General features: G+C 37.3%; 1 protein-coding gene across 1 annotated transcript; it reads left to right on the forward strand.

The window, feature by feature from the left end:
• Positions 1–13851: 13851 nt before the first annotated feature.
• On the forward strand, positions 13852–14787 carry LOC122705166 (olfactory receptor 143-like). Its single transcript, XM_043920398.1, has one exon. It carries the CDS (start codon positions 13855–13857, stop codon positions 14785–14787), a length of 933 nt encoding a protein of 310 aa, XP_043776333.1. The 5' UTR covers positions 13852–13854.
• The last annotated feature ends 2444 nt before the right edge of the window (positions 14788–17231 follow it).

A 17231-nucleotide genomic window follows, 5' to 3' on the forward strand; every position in this document is an offset into this window, starting at 1 on the left:
TATCCTGTCTGAGTTTCTAAGTATAAGAAGAGTAGATGAGTGTTCTTTTGTGCTCCCTTCTGTGTGTATGTACATGTTTATGTGTGAGGAAGAGTAATTCCGGGGATATCATTAATTTATCCCTCATCAGAAGAAGTTGATAATGTGGGAATCTCTTGAAAAACAATGATTCTTGTTGTACCAGAATAGAAATTATAGACTTCAAGGAAGTTATAATTAAGATATCAAATAACATTTTAAAAGAAGATACTGATTCTGGATTTTTAAAGTCATTCACAGCAAATGTGACTACTCTTATTTCTGAGGACTCTTTGTTTTCCTTTCATACCCTATGTGCCTATATTAATATAATGCATGTCAAATGGCCAGTATTTTCATTTCACTCAGAATAAATGATAGTAGGGTACGCTTTCTGTAAGTTGTAAACAAAGGTTACATAAGGCTGTGAAAAGTAGTTGTATTCGTCTGAGATATTTCTTACAGAAAATCCACTAAGAATTTCAGAAAAGTGAAAGTAGAAGTCACTCAGTCACATCCAACTCATTGTGACCCCATGGACGATACAGTCCATGGAGCTCTTCAGGCCAGAATACTGGAGTGGGTGGCCTGTCCATTCTCCAGGAGATCTTCTTAATCCAGGGATAAAACCCAGATCTCCTGCATCATGGGCAGATTCTTTCCCAACTGAACTTTCAGAGAAGCCCTAGAATTTCAGAAGGACTGGTCAACTATCAGCTTCTTTCCAGCTGAGATCTACTGCTTTAGAGCTCATCTTCTTCCAACACAGACCATGACCCAGGAGTTTAGAAACACAACTGCTTAGCAGGGATCATATTTATATCTCAACAGATTTTCCAAGTCCCAGAAAAACCCTGCTTCTATTTCTAATTTGAATACTCTAAGGGAAAATAATGGAATGGCATATATTTAAGTCATATATTCCACCACTCTGATCTTGGGAACAGTGCACTAAGAATGGTTTAGGCAATTTGAGCTTCATGGTTGAAGTACTGGCAGTCAAATAATTATTCATATTTCCAAAATACAATAATTGTTTTTGAAGACAAACACTTTTTTGCTGTGCTTTTTTGTGTCACTTATGCTGTGCTTTTTAAAATAATCATGCATTTTGCATATGTTCTCCATAGAATTCAAAGATGGTGGGGATATGAATTAGTAGAGCACATGCAAAATACAAGTAGAAATTTTAATTAATATTAGTCAACAGCTACATTAACTAGTTAGTGTATTTTTTTAAAAGACCAATATGTTTTTAGTTTAAATTTACAAAGATTAGTAGATTGCAGAAAGTGGAAACCCATGTTCCCACTTAATGCTCAAGCAATAGTTGGGTTAGTATGCTCACTTTGAGGTACAATACTTTATGTGATAGGGAAATACTGGACAACTTCAGAAACATGAACTAGAAATGTCATTTTAGAATGGCTGAAATAACTGAAGATGTTTTTTAGCAGAGCAAAACTGCACGTGGCACATGACAGTCATTGCACTGTTAAACATATGGACTTATTTTAGAGGTATATCTTTGTATGTCTTAAGAGATTAAAGTAAAACTAATTGCTTGAAACTGTAGGGAGAAATATTTGGTTTCACAACAAAGGTTTAACATTCCAATCACCAGACACACTGTGATTTTATAGTCAAAATGTTGTGGTCGGCTTGAGTGGTCAATTGCTTAGCAAAAATTGTTTAAAGATACAATCATATGGTTGGATTCAATTACCTTTAACATTTATTCCAGTTCCCAAAGTTCATGATTTCATAATTCCTTTTTTTAATTTCATAATTCTTAATTGTTATGATACTAAGTTAGACAGTAGTGAATTGAAATTTTAATTCAACCTCTTGCTTGCTGTGTGACCTGGGGATAATCCCTTCTACTCTCCAGATCTCTGAAAAACAAAAACTTAAATATCTGCTTTGTTTGAAAACTAAATTAAATGCTGCCTACTTGTTTCTTAGCATAGTTCCTGGTTCTTGGTAAGAGGGAGAATAAGATGGCAGAGGAGTAGGTGGATGTGGAGTACGTCTCTCTCCATGGATACATCAGGAATATGACTTCAGACAGAGTGCATGCAGAACATCAGCTAAGAGCAGACAGGAGTACCTGACCAGTGGTAAAGAATATATAGAATCATGCAAAACTTGGTAGGATGAAGGAACTAGGAGGAAAAACAGGAATGTTAGTAGGACTGCACCTGCCCTCTGCAGGTGGGGGAACTGAAGCAAGGGTCTGTTCCCCACATCGGGGAAGTTGTCTGAGTCAGAGGAGAAACATTTAAGGCTGAAAGTGAAACAGCTGATGTGTGGGAGCCTAATGGGATGAGAATAACAGTTCTTGCTGCAGTCATACATACCCCAGATGGGGATGCAGGTCCCCTAGAAGGGGAAGAAGCTGGGAGCTGGAGTTTAGGGACTGGGGAGCAATCCCAGGACAAGGGCTGCTGTTGACTGTGGAGAAATGGATCAAGGGGATGTGACAGAGGATATTGTGCTGGGAAATGACTGTGGAGGAAAGCCAAGCAGCCGTGGAAGCAAGGTGTTACTGCTGAGTCGCATAGGGGGCGAAGCCATCACCATAGTCTCTCTATCCCCACAGACCAGCATCCGCAGCTGAAAAATAGAGAGGCTGGCTCATCAAACCCCTCAGGCACTGAACTACGAGAGTAGGACCCTACCCAGGGTGCTCCTTTAAGTGTCTGACAGACTGAACAACAGAGAAGGACCTAGGCAAGGGAGCCCTCTAAGTGCCTGAGTGGGCAGAGCTACAGAGAAAGAGGCCTTCTGATCGCCAGCTATCAGAGGCTTTGAAAAAGACTCTGATAGGGCCATAACTCCTGCGGCAGAGGCAGTCCGTGTCCCTGCACACTTGGCGCCACCACGGTCCCTGCAAGCCAAGCAGAGGCACCACCTTCATGCCGAAACCTCACTGGGGCAGAGCTGCCACAGGCAAAAAAAGTCTTTCGTCTAAGCATGCAGGTCACATTGGTCATGTCTAGCTCTCCACGGCCCTGAGGACTGTGGTCTGCCAGGCCTCTCTATTGTGGGGGTGGGGGAGGTTCTCCAGGTAAGAATACTGGAGCGTGTTGGCCAATACTGGTTGCCATGCCCTTCTGGACCACTATATTTCCTGCTGCCCTAGCCGCCAACTCCCCTGAGTACCTGGTGCTGCCAGAACCCCTGCAGCCCAAGCAGCTGCACCACCTCCACACCTGCCCTCGCTGGGGCAGACCCAAGTCCTCCAGGACAGCCTCAGGAGCAACCCCCAGTGGACAGCCCATGTGCAGAGGTGGAAATGAAGCCACAGTTGAAACCTAGGGGGCAGTGTGGCTAAGGAAGAAGGCCCAAACCCTTCCTGCCAGTTGTACAAGCTGCAGATTAAATCCACATGCTCAACAAGGCAGACTCTGTGTCTGTGGACTATATAAAAGGACATTGAGGGCTCCCACAAAAGAAAACACGTTCATTCTGATAGCTGTGGACATTGGAGGCAACAATACACAGGAGTAGGACCAAATTACAATCTGAGTTGCTGCCACAGCAGGTCCAGAGACCAGCACAGTGTTGAAGGGCAACCTAGAAAGCTGCGGTGGACTGTGACTCCCAGCGAGGGAAAGGACTCTGACAGAAGTGACTCAAGGAAAACATTTATTATTCTTAAGTTATTCATTTCTTCTTTAGATTCTTTTCTGTTTTTTTTTTCCTTCCCACCCCCTCCCCGTTGTAATTGTCAATTTTATTGGCACTATGAAATCTAATTAAGTTTTTGAGCTTTTTTTTTCCTCAGCCACAAATGTTATTGTTATTATAATCCTCTGCCTCTACATTGGACTTTTGTAATTCTGTGGAGTTTTCCTTTTTTTTTTTTTCTTAATTTTTAATTTAATTTTTAATTTTTTAAAGTGTATTATTAGTTTTTATACATTTATTCTTTTGCTTTTCCTACTGCTCTTTTCCCCTTGCAGTTAATCTTTAATATATATAAATCTTCCTTATCTACTTCTATTTAACTTTGCATATATATTCTTTCTTTCATCTTTTTCTTTCTTTTCATCTCAGCATATTTGTTAGTTTTGCTTTCATTGCTTTATTCCCAACTTGGCACCTTGCTTTAGTTTTGTTTCCTAGTTTGTGCTTTAGTTAGATTTTCTCTTAACTGGTAGATATAATTTTTTATTTCCTTTGTTCACCATGTCAGTCTACTGTACTGTACTTTAGTTGGACTGTTTTGATATTGCTTATGGGTGTATATGTATATGTATATACTCCATTAATTTAATTATTATTTGCCTAATTTTGAAACTGCCATTTGTCTGGGAATGATGTTTCGTTTCTCACTTGGGGGTATTTGTTTTAATCTCACATAATGCCATAACAAAGCACTTGTGGAATCTTCATTCCTGACCAGAGATAAAGCCCTGAGCCTTTGGAGTGAGAGCACTAACTTCAAGACCCTAGACTACCAGAGAACTAACCCTAGGAAGTGTCAGATTGTGAGAACTCATACTAAGGAAACCTCTCGAATACAAGACCCAGCATCACCAAACCACCAGTAGCACCCTGTGCAGGACTCCTCATCTAAACAAAAAACAAAACAAAAATACAAACCCAACCATCAGCAGACAGGATTACCACTTCACTCAGCATTTGCCATCAGAGGATAAACAAACAAACAAAAAGAAAATTCAGTACAAATCTCGCCCTATACAAAGCTTACATAAACCACTGGATGAATTTAGGAGAGCAGAAACCAAAAGGAGAAAGAACTCAAACTTGAAGCCTGGGAAAAAGAGACATAAAATGCAATAAATTTAAAAAAATTTAATAAAAAGGCAGAGAAATACTACACAAATGAAGGAACAAACTAGACACAGAAGTCCAAATAAATGAAGAGTAAATAGGGAAAGAACCTGAACAAAGAATTCAGAATCATGATACCAAAGACGATCAAAAACCTTGAAAACAGAATGGAGAAAATACAAGAGTCAATCAACAAAGATATAGAAGAAATAAAGAATAAATGTACAGAGACAAACAACACAAATACTGGTTAAAAATACTCTCGAAGGAATCAATAGCAGAATATTTGAAGCAGAAGAACGAATTAGTAAGCTGGAAGATAATATGGTGGCAATAACTTCTGAAGAGCAGAATAAAGTAAAGAGAATGAAGAGAAATTTGGATAATCTCAGAGACCTCTGGGACAATATCAAACACAGCCATACTGGAATTATAGGGGTCCAAGAAGAAGAAGAGAAAAAGAAAGGGTATGAGAAAACTTCTGAAGAGATTATAGTTGAAAATTTTCCCAGGATGGAAAAGGACATACTCAATCAGTTCAAGAGGCACAAAGAATCCCATACAGGATAAACCCAGGAGAAACACACCAAGATACATGCTAATAAAACTACCAAAGAATAAACACAAAGAAAGAATATTAAAAGCTGCAAGGGAAAAGGAACAAGTAACATACAAAGGAAACCCCATATGTTTAACAGCTAATATTTCCACAGAAACTCTGCAGGGCAGAAGGGAATGTCAGGATATATTTAAAGTACTGAAAGGAAAAAGCTACAACTAAGATTACTCTACCCGGCAAAGATCTCATTCAAAATTGACGGAGAAATCAAAAGCTTTTCAGACAAACAAAAGTTAAGAGAATTCAGTAACAGCAAACCAGCTTTAAAATAAATGTTAAAGGGACTTAAATAGTCAAGAAATACAAGAGAAGAAAAAGAGCCACAAAATCAACCCCAAATACTTAAGAAAATGGCAATAGGAACATATTTATCAACAATTATTTTAAATATAAATGGATTAAATGTTCCAAACAAAAGACACAGACTGGTTGAATGGATACAAAAATAAGACCAATACATATGCTGTCCACAAGAAACCCACCACACACCAAAAGACACTTATAGACTGAAAGTGAAAGGATGGAAAAATATATTCCATGTAAATGGGAAGCAAAAGAAAGCTGGAGTAGCCATCTTCATATCAGACAAAATAGACTGTAAAATAAAGATTACAAGATATAAGGAAGGACATTACATGATAATAAAGTGACCAACCCAAGAGGAAGACATAACAATTGTAAATATCTATGCACCCACAGGACTGCGAAAAGGTCAGTTTTCATACCATCCCAAAGAAAGGACATCCCAAAGAATGCTCAAACTACTGCACAATTGCACTCATCTCACACGCTAGTAAAGTAATGCTCAAAATTCTCCAAGCCAGGCTTCAGCAATACGTGAACCGAGAACATCCAGATGTTCAAGCTGGTTTTTGAAAAGGCAGAGGAACCAGAGATCAAATTGCCAACATCCACTGGATCATTGAAAAAGCAAGAGAGTTCCAGAAAAACATCTATTTCTACTTTATTGACTATGCCAAAACCTTTGACTGTGTGGATCACAATAAACTGTGGAAAATTCTGAAAGAGATGGGAATACCAGGCCACCTGACCTGCCTCTTGAAAAACCTGTGTGCAGGTCAGGAAGCAACAGTTAGAACTGGACGTGGAACAACAGACTGGTTCCAAATAGGAAAAGGAGTACGTCAAGGCTGTATATTGTCACCCTGCTTTTTTAACTTCTATGCAGAGTACATCATGAGAAATGCTGGGCTGGAGGAAGCACAAGCTGGAATCAAGATTGCCAGGAGAAATATCAATAATCTCAGATATGCAGATGACACCACTCTTAAGGCAGAAAGTGAAGAGAACCTAAAAAGCCTGTTGATGAAAGTGAAAGAGGAGAGTGAAAAAGTGGGCTTAAAGCTTAACATTCGGAAAACTAAGATCACGGCATCTGGTCCAATCACTTCATGGCAAATATATGGGTAAACAGTGGAAGCAGTGTCAGACTTTATTTTTGGGGCACTCCGAAATCACTGCAGATGGTGATTGCAGCCATGAAATTAAAAGACACTTACTCCTTGGAAGGAAAGTTATGACCAACCTAGACAGCATATTAAAAAGCAGAGCCATTACTTTGCAAACAAAGGTCCGTCTAGTCAAGGCTATGGTTTTTCCAGTGGTCATGTATAGATGTGAGAGTTGGACTGTGAAGAAAGCTGAGTGCTGAAAAATTGATGCTTTTGAACTGTGTTGTTGGAGAAGACTCTTGAGAGTCCCTTGGACAGCAAGGAAATCCAACCAGTCCGTCCTTAAGGAGATCAGTCCTGAGTGTTCATTGGAAGGACTGATGCAGAAGCTGAAACTCCAATACTTTGGTCACCTCATGCGTAGAGTTGACTCATTGGAAAAGACCCTGATGCTGGGAGGGATTGGGGGCAGGAAGAGAAGGGGATGACAGAGGATGAGATGGTTGGATGGCATCACCGACTTGATGGACATGAGTCTGAGTAAACTCCGAGAATTGGTGATGGACAGGGAGGCCTGGCGCGCTGCGATTCATGGGGTCGCAAAGAGTCGGACACGACTGAGCAACTGAACTGAACTGAACTGAACTGATGAACCCAACATAGAAGCACCTCAATACATAAGACAAACACTAACAGAGATAAAAGGAGTAATTGAAAGTAACACAAAAATGGTAGGAGACTTTAACAGCCCACTCACACCAATGGACAGATCATCAAAACAGAAAATTCATTAGGAAACACGTCTTAAATGATACATTAAATGAGAAGAATCTCATTAATATGTTAGGACATTCTATCCAAATGCTGAAGAATACACTTTCTCAAGTGCACATGCAACATTCTTCAATATAGATCACATATTGGGTCACAAATCAAGCCTCAATAAATTTAAGAAAATTGAGATCATGTCAAGCATCTTCTCCAACCACAGTGCTATGAGACTAGATATCAATAACAAGGAAAAAAAGAAAACTGTAAAAAGCACAAACACATGGAGATTAAACAATATGTTTCTAAATAGTCAATAGATTACTGAAGTAATCAAAAGGGAAATCAAAAAGTTTCTAGAAACAAATGACAATAAAAACATGACAGCTCAAAACGTATGCAGCAAAAACAGTTCTAAGAGGGAAGTTTATAGCAATACAGTCCTACCTCAAGAAACAAGAAAAACATAGAATAGACAACCTAATTCTACAGCTAAAACAACTAGAAAAAGAACAACCACAGCAACAACAACAAAAACAAAATTAGTAGAAGGAAAGTAATCATAAAGATCAGAGCAAAAATAAATGAAAAAAAATGAAAGAAACAATAGTAAAGATTAATAAAACTATAAGCTGGTTCTTTGAGAAGATAAACAAAATTGACAAGTCTTTAGCCAGACTCATCAAGACAAAAGGAGAGAAGACTCCATTCAATAAAATTAGAAATGGAAAAGGGGAGGTTACAACAGGCAATGCAGAAATAAAAATGATTATAAGAGACTATTATGAAGAACTATATGGCAATAAAATGGATAACCTGGAAGAAATGGACAGATTCTTAGAAAAGTTCAATCTTCCAAGACTGAACCAGGAATAAATAGAAATTATGAGCAACCCAATTACAAGCACTGAAATTGAAGTTGTGATCAAAAATCTCCCAAAAAACAAAAGCCCAGGACCAGATGGCTTCACGGGAGGATTCTACAAAACATTTAGAGAAGAGCTGCTGCCTATCCTACTAAAACTCCTTCGAAAAATTGCAGAGGAAGGAACACTTCCAAACTCATTCTTCACGGCCACCATCACCCTGATACCAAAGCCAGATAACCCCCACCCAATATAAAAAAGAAAACTACAGGCCAATATCACTGATGAACATAGATGCAAAATCCTCAACAAAATTTTAGCAAACAAAATTCAGCAACACATCAAAAAGTTCATACACGATGATGAAGTTGGGTTTATTCAAGGGATACAAGGATTCTTCAATATACACAAATCAATCAGTATGATACCCAATATTAACAAATTGAAAGATTAAAAACCATATGATAATCTCAATAGATGCAGCAAAAGCCTTTGACAAAATTAGCACCCATTAATGATTAAAACTCTTCACAAAATGGTCAGAGAAGGAGCCTATCTCAAAATAGTAAATAAGCTGAAATTACTGTAATAAGCCTTTCTGCAAATATTATTCTCTGGTGAAAAACTGAAAGCATTCCACCTAAGATCAGGAACAAGTCAAGGGTGTCCACTTTCCCACTATTATTCAACATAGTTTTGGAAGTCATAGCTGTAGCAATCAGGGAATAAAGATTAGTAAAACGAATCCAGATCAGAAAAGAAAAAGTAAAGGTCTCACTGTTTGCACATATCATGATACTGAACATTGAAAACCCTAAAGGTAGTATCAGAAAATTGCTAGAGCTAATCAGTGAATTTAGCAAAGTTGCAGGATACAAAATACACAGAAATCATTTGCATTTCTATATATATATATATACTAACAATGAAAAATCAGAAAGACAAATTAAGGAATCAATCACATTCACCATTGCAACAAAAAGAATTAAATATCTAGGAATAAACTTGCCTAATGTGATAAAAGAACTATACACTCTAAATTATGAGACACTGATGAAAGAAATCCAAGAAGTCATAAAGACATGAAGAGATATTCCATGTTCCTCAGTAGGAAGAATCAATATTGTTAAAATAGCTACTACCAAATGCAATCTATGGATGCAATGTGATACCTATCAAAGTACTGAAGACATTTTTCACAGAACTAGAACAAAAATTTCACAATTCATATGGAAACACAAAAGACCCTGAATAGCAAAAGCAGTCTTGAGAAAGAAGAATGCAGCTAGAGGAATCAACCTTCCTGACTTCAGATTATACTAAGAAGCTACAGTCATCAAGACAGTATGGTACTGGCACAAAATCAGAAATACAGACCAATGGAATAAGGCAGAAAGCCCAGAAATAAACCCATGCACATACAGGTAACTTATTTTTGGCAAAGGAGGCAAGAATATACAATAGGGCAATGACAGCCTCTTCAATAAATGGTGCTGGGAAACCTGGACAGCTAAATGTAAAAGAATGAAATTTAGAACACTTTCTAACACCACACATGAAGATAAAAGTTAAAATGGATTAAAGACCTAAAGGTAACACCAGAAACTATAAAACTCTTAGAGAAAAACATAGGCAGAACACTTGATGACATAAACCAAAGCAAGATCCTCCATGAACCACCTCCTAAAGTAATGGAAATAAAAACAAAAGTAAACAAGTGGGACGAGATTAAACTTAAAACATTTTGCATAACAAAGGAAACTACAGGCAAGGTGAAAAGGCAACCCTCAGAATGGGAGAAAATAATAGTAAATGACAAAGGATTCATTTCTAAAATATGCAAACAGCTCATACAACTCAATAGCAGAAGAAAAAAAAAAAAAAAGTGGGGAAAAGACCTAATCAGACATTTCTCCAAAGAAGGCATACAGATGGCTACCTAACTCATGAAAAGAAGCTTAACATCGCTCATTATTTGTGAAATACAAATCAAAAGTACAGTGAAATATCACCTCACACCAGTCAGAATGACCATTATAAAAAAGTATACAAACAATAAACGCTGAAGAGGGTGTGGACAAAAGGGAATGCTCTTGCACTGTTGGTGGGAATGTAATTTGATACAGCCACTATGGAAGATGGTATGGAGATTCCTTAAAAACACTAGGAATAAAACCACCATATGACCCAGCAATCCCACTCCTAGGCATATTCCCTGAAGAAACCAAAATTGAAAAAGACACAAGTATCCCATTGTTCATTGCAGTACTATTTCCGAAGCAACCTAGATGTCCATTGACAGATGAATGGATAAAGAAATTGTGGTATATATATACACATTGGAATATTACTCAGCCATTAAATGAAATGCATTTGAGTCAGTTCTAATGAGTTGGATGAACTTAGAGCCTGTTATATAGAGTGAAGTAAGTCAGAAAGAGAAAGATAAATGTCATATTCTAACACATGTATACAGAATCTAGAAAAATGGCATAGAAGAATGCATTTACAGGGAAGCAGTGGAGAAACAGACATAGAGAATAGACTTATGGACATGGGCAGAAGGGAGGAGAGGGGGAGATGTATGGAAAGAGTAACATGGAAACTTGCATTACCTTATGTGAAATAGATAGCCAATGGGAATTTGATGTATGACTCAGGAAACTCAAACAGGGTCTCTGTATCAATCTAGAAGGTTGGGATGAGGAGGGAGATTCAAAAGGGAGGAGATATATGTATACCTTTGGCTGATTTATGTTGAGTTTGACAGGAAACAACAAAATTCTATAAAGCAATTATCTTTCAATTAAAAATAAATAAAAGGAAAAAAAGAAGTAATTGGATATTCAGATATTCCTACCTCTCCATGTAGTAAGTTAACTGCCGCCATTATCACCCAGTAAAATCTAGAGATTTATTCCTTAAAAAGGCTCAAACACTCTCCAATTTAGGCGATCACCTGCATATTTGAGGGAGGCTTTACCAAACTGAAAACCGGGCATGAAAGTAGAAATTTAAGGAATGTTAACATCATTAACCTTCTTCCTCCTCTAAGAAACTGTTGAACATACAGAGAAGAACTTACAAAAGCTGGAGAAGAAGTCAGAGGAAAATCTGGGCTAGTCTGGGGAATAAAAAGAAAAACAAGAAAGAATATGGAAATAAAAGCAATCATTAGCAAGATGGATTCACTATGATTAGAGCTTTAATGGTATTAATAAGGTACCACAAGAATATTGATCCCACCTAATTTATGTTGAAAATCATACAGGTATGAATTAGGGATGGAGAACAGGAAGAGAAAGATGGATATTTGTGTGTGTTTGTGTGTGTGTGTTTCAATGAGCATTTGTATAGTGATGATGAGCAGGTGACAGTGGTACCTATTGTCAAATTCCATAGGGATCCACATTAGAAAACTCTTAGAGTAATTGAAATTTGAGATGAAGAGACACTGCAGAAGCTATGTAAGTGAGAAGAAAGGCCAAAAATTTCAAGGAGATGGATTCTCTGATTCTTGAAGACTAGATGAAAATGATGAGTGAGAACTGCTAATGCTAATTCATGGATTCGTTGTTTGGAGATAGGTGAAAAGAGCTTTGAAAAGTATAACCCAGAAGACCAGCAGAGGAAACTAAGAAAATGCTGAATTCAATTTGGGGTACATTGAGCTGGAGGGATAAAAGTAGAAGTAAGAGAATTGTCTCAAAGGCCATTATATTAGAAGACCAGGTATAAATAAACATCGGTCAACAATTCTTAAACACAGGTTTTTGCTACTGAGGGAACATATGACAGTGTCTGGAGAACATTTTCATTTTCACAATTGGTGATTGGGAGACACTAATGGGTTGCAGAAAGGGATGCTTTGCATCCTGTAATACACAGAATCATCCCCCCAAAATTATCCAGACCAAAATGTCAGTAGTGCCAGATTTCATTCGAGCCAAGCTGAGAAATCCTGATATTATGAATACAGTTGGGGAGAAGTACCAACATTTCTCAATCTCTTATTACATGTTAGCTGTGTTCCTAACACTCTGGGTGACATAACTCATTTAACCCTCAAAATGGTCCTATGAGATGGCTCACTTGCAAGTCTCATTTTATAGATATACATCTATCTATCTATCTGTCATCTATCTATCTATCTACCTATCGCTCTCTCTCTCTCTCTCTCTATATATATATATATAGATACAATCTGTCTGATCCTCGCATATATGCAAGGATCAGACAGATTATATCATTGTCTATAGTCCCACAATTAAGAAGTTTAACTTCAAGAATTAAACTTTAGGGGCACACCAATAGTCTCATAACCATTTCGTTTCTTTACAGAGATGAAATCCATAAGCACAGAAGATGCTAAAACTATAATATACTGTCTCACTAATGCAGTCCCAGAGACTCTAGGAAAGTGCTAACAATGGCAAGTAATCATGCCCTAGATGTTCCTTTTGAGAACTGGGCGTAAGTTCCAGGAGATGATGAAGAACTGAATATCAGCTCACACACTCATCTTCTTGGGGGACTAAGAATTCTTATTGTGAAACTGTAAATTGAGTTGAATGTTGTGTCCCAAAAGATCAATGACACAGGGTGGAGACACAGACTCATTAATTTCCACCCTCAGTGGGCTCATTTAACACGAAAGGAAATCTCAAGGGAGAGAACAATTGTCTTTTTCTACTCAACTTTCCCAGAATGACAAGGAGTGGAATAGATTCTTATTTGCATCACCTGATTGTTTTGGAGATCCTATAAGGTTGCTTTTCTCTTTGCAAATGAAGAAGACCTTCTGGAAAAATGCTGAAATATATGGCCTGTTCTGTAGCATGTCAAAGACTGAGGACCACCGTGATGAATACTGCCTTATTCATTGTCAGAAACTTTGAACCTCACAGAACTGTAGGGCAGAAGGAGCCTTAAGGTTCAGTGGCATTGAGACATCGAGGAAAAAGCAGGTGAGTGTTGAATTGCCTTTGTCTCAATTCCCCTCAAACCTCAAACTATACAAATGAAGGTTTGGGGGAACACTGCCTGTTTATTTCTCTTTTCAGCCTTGATCCTGAACAGAGCCTGGAGAGAGGTAGGAATGTTGTGCAGACACTGGGAGTTTATCTGCATTTGTTCAGCTCAGAGACAAACAAAAGGAGTAAGGGCAGAAAGAAGGAAGTGAGAAATCTGCAGTAATAATCATCAGAAGTCTTGTATTTTGAATGCTTTGCTGAGTGTTTAGACAACCCTGGGGTTATAAACCAAGAGATCCAGCTCTCACTCCAGAGACAAAGAGGGAAGGTCCATTAAATTCCATTGTTAATCTCCGTTTCTGCCCCTGTTCCTCCAGACCATGACTGTGGAGTAAATGACTATGGAAAATGCCTCCTCTGTGAGTGAGTTTATCCTTATGGGATTGACAGACCAACCTAAACTCCAGCTACCTCTGTTTTTCCTGTTTCTGCTGAACTACCTGGTCACTGTGGTGGGCAATTTATACTTGATGATTCTAATTTGTCTGAATTCACACCTGCACACACCCATGTACTTTTATCTCTTCAATCTGTCCTTCATTGACATCTGTTACCCATCTGTCTTTACCCCCAAAATGCTAATAAGCTTTATTGCCGACAGGAATGTCATCTCCTTTAGAGGATGTATGTCCCAGCTGTTTTTCTTCTGCTTTTTTGTCAACTCTGAGTGCTATGTGTTGACAGCCATGGCCTATGATCGCTATGTGGCCATCTGTAAGCCCTTGCTCTACACAACGGCCATGTCCCCTCAGGTGTGTTCTCTGCTGATGTCTGGTTCATATGTGATGGGGTTTGCTGGAGCCATGGTCCACACAGGATTTATGATGAGGCTGATATTTTGTGATTCCAACATCATCAACCATTACCTGTGTGACATCTTCCCACTGCTCCAGCTCTCCTGCAGCAGCACTTATGCCAATGAGATTGTGGTTTCTGCTGTTGTGGGAACAGTTGTCATATTGTCTGGCCTCATTATCTTTATTTCTTATGCTTTGATTCTTTTCAATATCTGTCATATGCCATCATCTAAAGGTTGGTCCAAAGCCTTGAGCACCTGTGGCTCCCACATTACAACAGTTAGTCTATTCTATGGATTTGCGCTGCTCACTTATGTCAGGCTACCATCTTCTGGGTTTGTGGAGCAGGGAAAGTTTTACACAGTGTTTTCCACCAATGTGGTACCCATGCTGAACCCTCTCATTTATAGCCTCAGGAACAAGGATGTCAAAATTGCTGTGAAGAAAATCCTGAAGAGAATTACAAACTGAACCAAACCATTTATATCTCCTTTTCTTGGCCTTTTTTCTTTTCTCTGCTCCACTTTATCCTCTTCCTTCCATTCTTTCTTCATACCACTTGTCTTTCTAATGTCTTCTTGACAGGACTTCATCTCTAATGTCTGATGTCTTTTCTTCTCTTGTCACATAATGTAACTCTGTGAGCCTATTCCTTGCCTGAAGACTCATCCTCAGCCCTAAGTGATCCCATACCAGTTGCAGACAAGGGACCAATAACCTTTCCCATCTAATGATAACACTCTTCTTTTCCTTGTGGGTCATTCTCACCCAAGGTAAGCTATGGATGTTTGTTCAGTCTAACCAATTCTTTTCTTTCTTGCTTTCATAACATTGAGCCCTTTCCTATTTCAATAGTATCTCTACTTACCATTGCATTCAAACAGAAATGTAATGACAAAAATGTGGACATGGTAAGTTGTAAAAGTTTCCCCAAAATTTCAAGATTCTTTTAGTAATATCTCCTATTCTATATTTTAAGTGCAATATAGGTAAAGAAATTGAATAGTTTGTTGAATCATCTGTAGTTCTTTCTTTTATTCTTGAAGATACTTGAAAATGAATAAATTACAGTATTCTACTCACCTTTCTCAATCCAGGCCAATAACATATGCCTCTTTTTATTATATTGGTCAATTGATATGTTGTCATAAATATAATTGAAATTGTCATCAACTTGTCCATTTATCTGTGGATTGTAATTGTGATTAAATTTACACAGTGATATTTTTGGCTACAGAATATGTTATCAAATGTTTGGTCAGAATTTCTTGTCTCACTGTGCAAGGGGGCCTCCCCTTTGCAAAAGAAGATGTTTTTCCTGCTTTCCAAAGCAAAGCAAAAATATTTGGCAGAAACCTTGTCCTTAATTTGTAAATTCCACTCATTCTTTTTGTCTATTAGATGAAAAATTAAATCTGTAGTTAATGTGTGTCAGAATCTTACAAATGGTCTTAAAATGCAAGTCTAATTTTTTTTCTTTTTTGGGAGGGGGGGGAGAGTGCTGAGTAAATAGTTGTCTTACTTGCTCAGAATCACGTAGCTAAAAATGTAGAGACCAGTTTTTCACCCACTGTTCACCTCATGAAAAAATGGAAGGAAAGAAAAGCTGTGAAGGGACACACTCATCCATCAAAAGAATGAAAATTTCCCATTTACAGCAATGTGGATGGACTTGGAGGGTATTATGCAAAGTGGAGGACTAAGTCAGGAAAAAAAGACAAAGATGATATCACTTATATGTGAAATCAGAAAACTGTAAAAATTAGTGAATATAGCAAAAGAGATACAGACTCACTGATGTAGAGAACAAATTTATGTTTGCCTGTGGGGAAAAAGAAGTGGAAAGAGGATAAAGGGATAAGTGATTAAGAAGTATAAACTATTATGTATAAAATAAGCTTTAAGGATATATTGTACAATGCAGGAGATATAGCCAGGATTTTTATAATAACTATAAATGGAAAATAACCTCTAAGATTGTGAATAACTATATTGTACTCCTGTAACTCATATCATATTTTACATCAAGTATACTTCAATAAAATAAATAAAAAGAGAGTTTTTGATGGGTAATTGATATTTCATTCATACAACCAGCAGACAAATTACATTCCACAAACAAGCACAAACTGACATTAGGATTTTGATTATTTTATTTGTAAATGTTATCTAGTAGATAAAATCATCACAATTCAGCTTTAAATATAAGAATATTTTCAGTTTTTAGATAATTTATGTTAATATGATAAAGGTTAAAAATACCTATTTTTCTTACTTTATCATCAAACGTAACAGGCATGCTAGAGTGCTCACTGAACATTCATTTATGGTTTAATAAATAATTTAAAATTGAATTTAGTATCTACAAAGGTCATGAAATGTTTCCAACATAGTTTATTCAGTACTTATAGCTATATTCTCCCCCATGTATTTGTCCTTAAAAATCTAGCTAAATGATATGAGATAGATAAGTTTTAAAAGAGCTTATTTAGTCAAATCAGTGAGGGAATTTGGTGCTGTCATTGATTTTGCTGACTGTCTTTTTACTTGGAGAAATATTTGTGTATATAGGCATATTTATAATTAAAAACTACAATAGCATATATTATAGCTTTGTGAGTTCTTGCTAGTTTCTGTAAATAAATATTTGGTAGATATACTTTAAGAGTACACAGAGTCATGTAAATATTGTATACAAAATATTTTGGATTTAGATGTTTAGATAGCTATATAGGGCTTTCATTCTAAATTTCTCATGCCAGTTGGATTTACCTCCCTTGATTTCTGTGCCTGAAATCTTACATCAGGCCATTCAGAATATAGTATTAACTCCTTTTGGTTTGTCTAAGACATTTTTATTATAATTTTCTAACTTTTCATGTTGGAATTAATTTTTTAAATTTATTTTATTGAAA

The sequence above is a fragment of the Cervus elaphus genome, chromosome 2 (assembly GCF_910594005.1).
Source record: "Cervus elaphus chromosome 2, mCerEla1.1, whole genome shotgun sequence".
Taxonomy (NCBI): Eukaryota; Metazoa; Chordata; class Mammalia; order Artiodactyla; family Cervidae; genus Cervus; species Cervus elaphus.

Coding starts and splice junctions, on each gene's coding strand:
- LOC122705166 (XM_043920398.1), top strand. CDS start 13,855: ATGACTATGGAAAATGCCTCCTCTGTGAGTGAGTTTATCCTTATGGGA.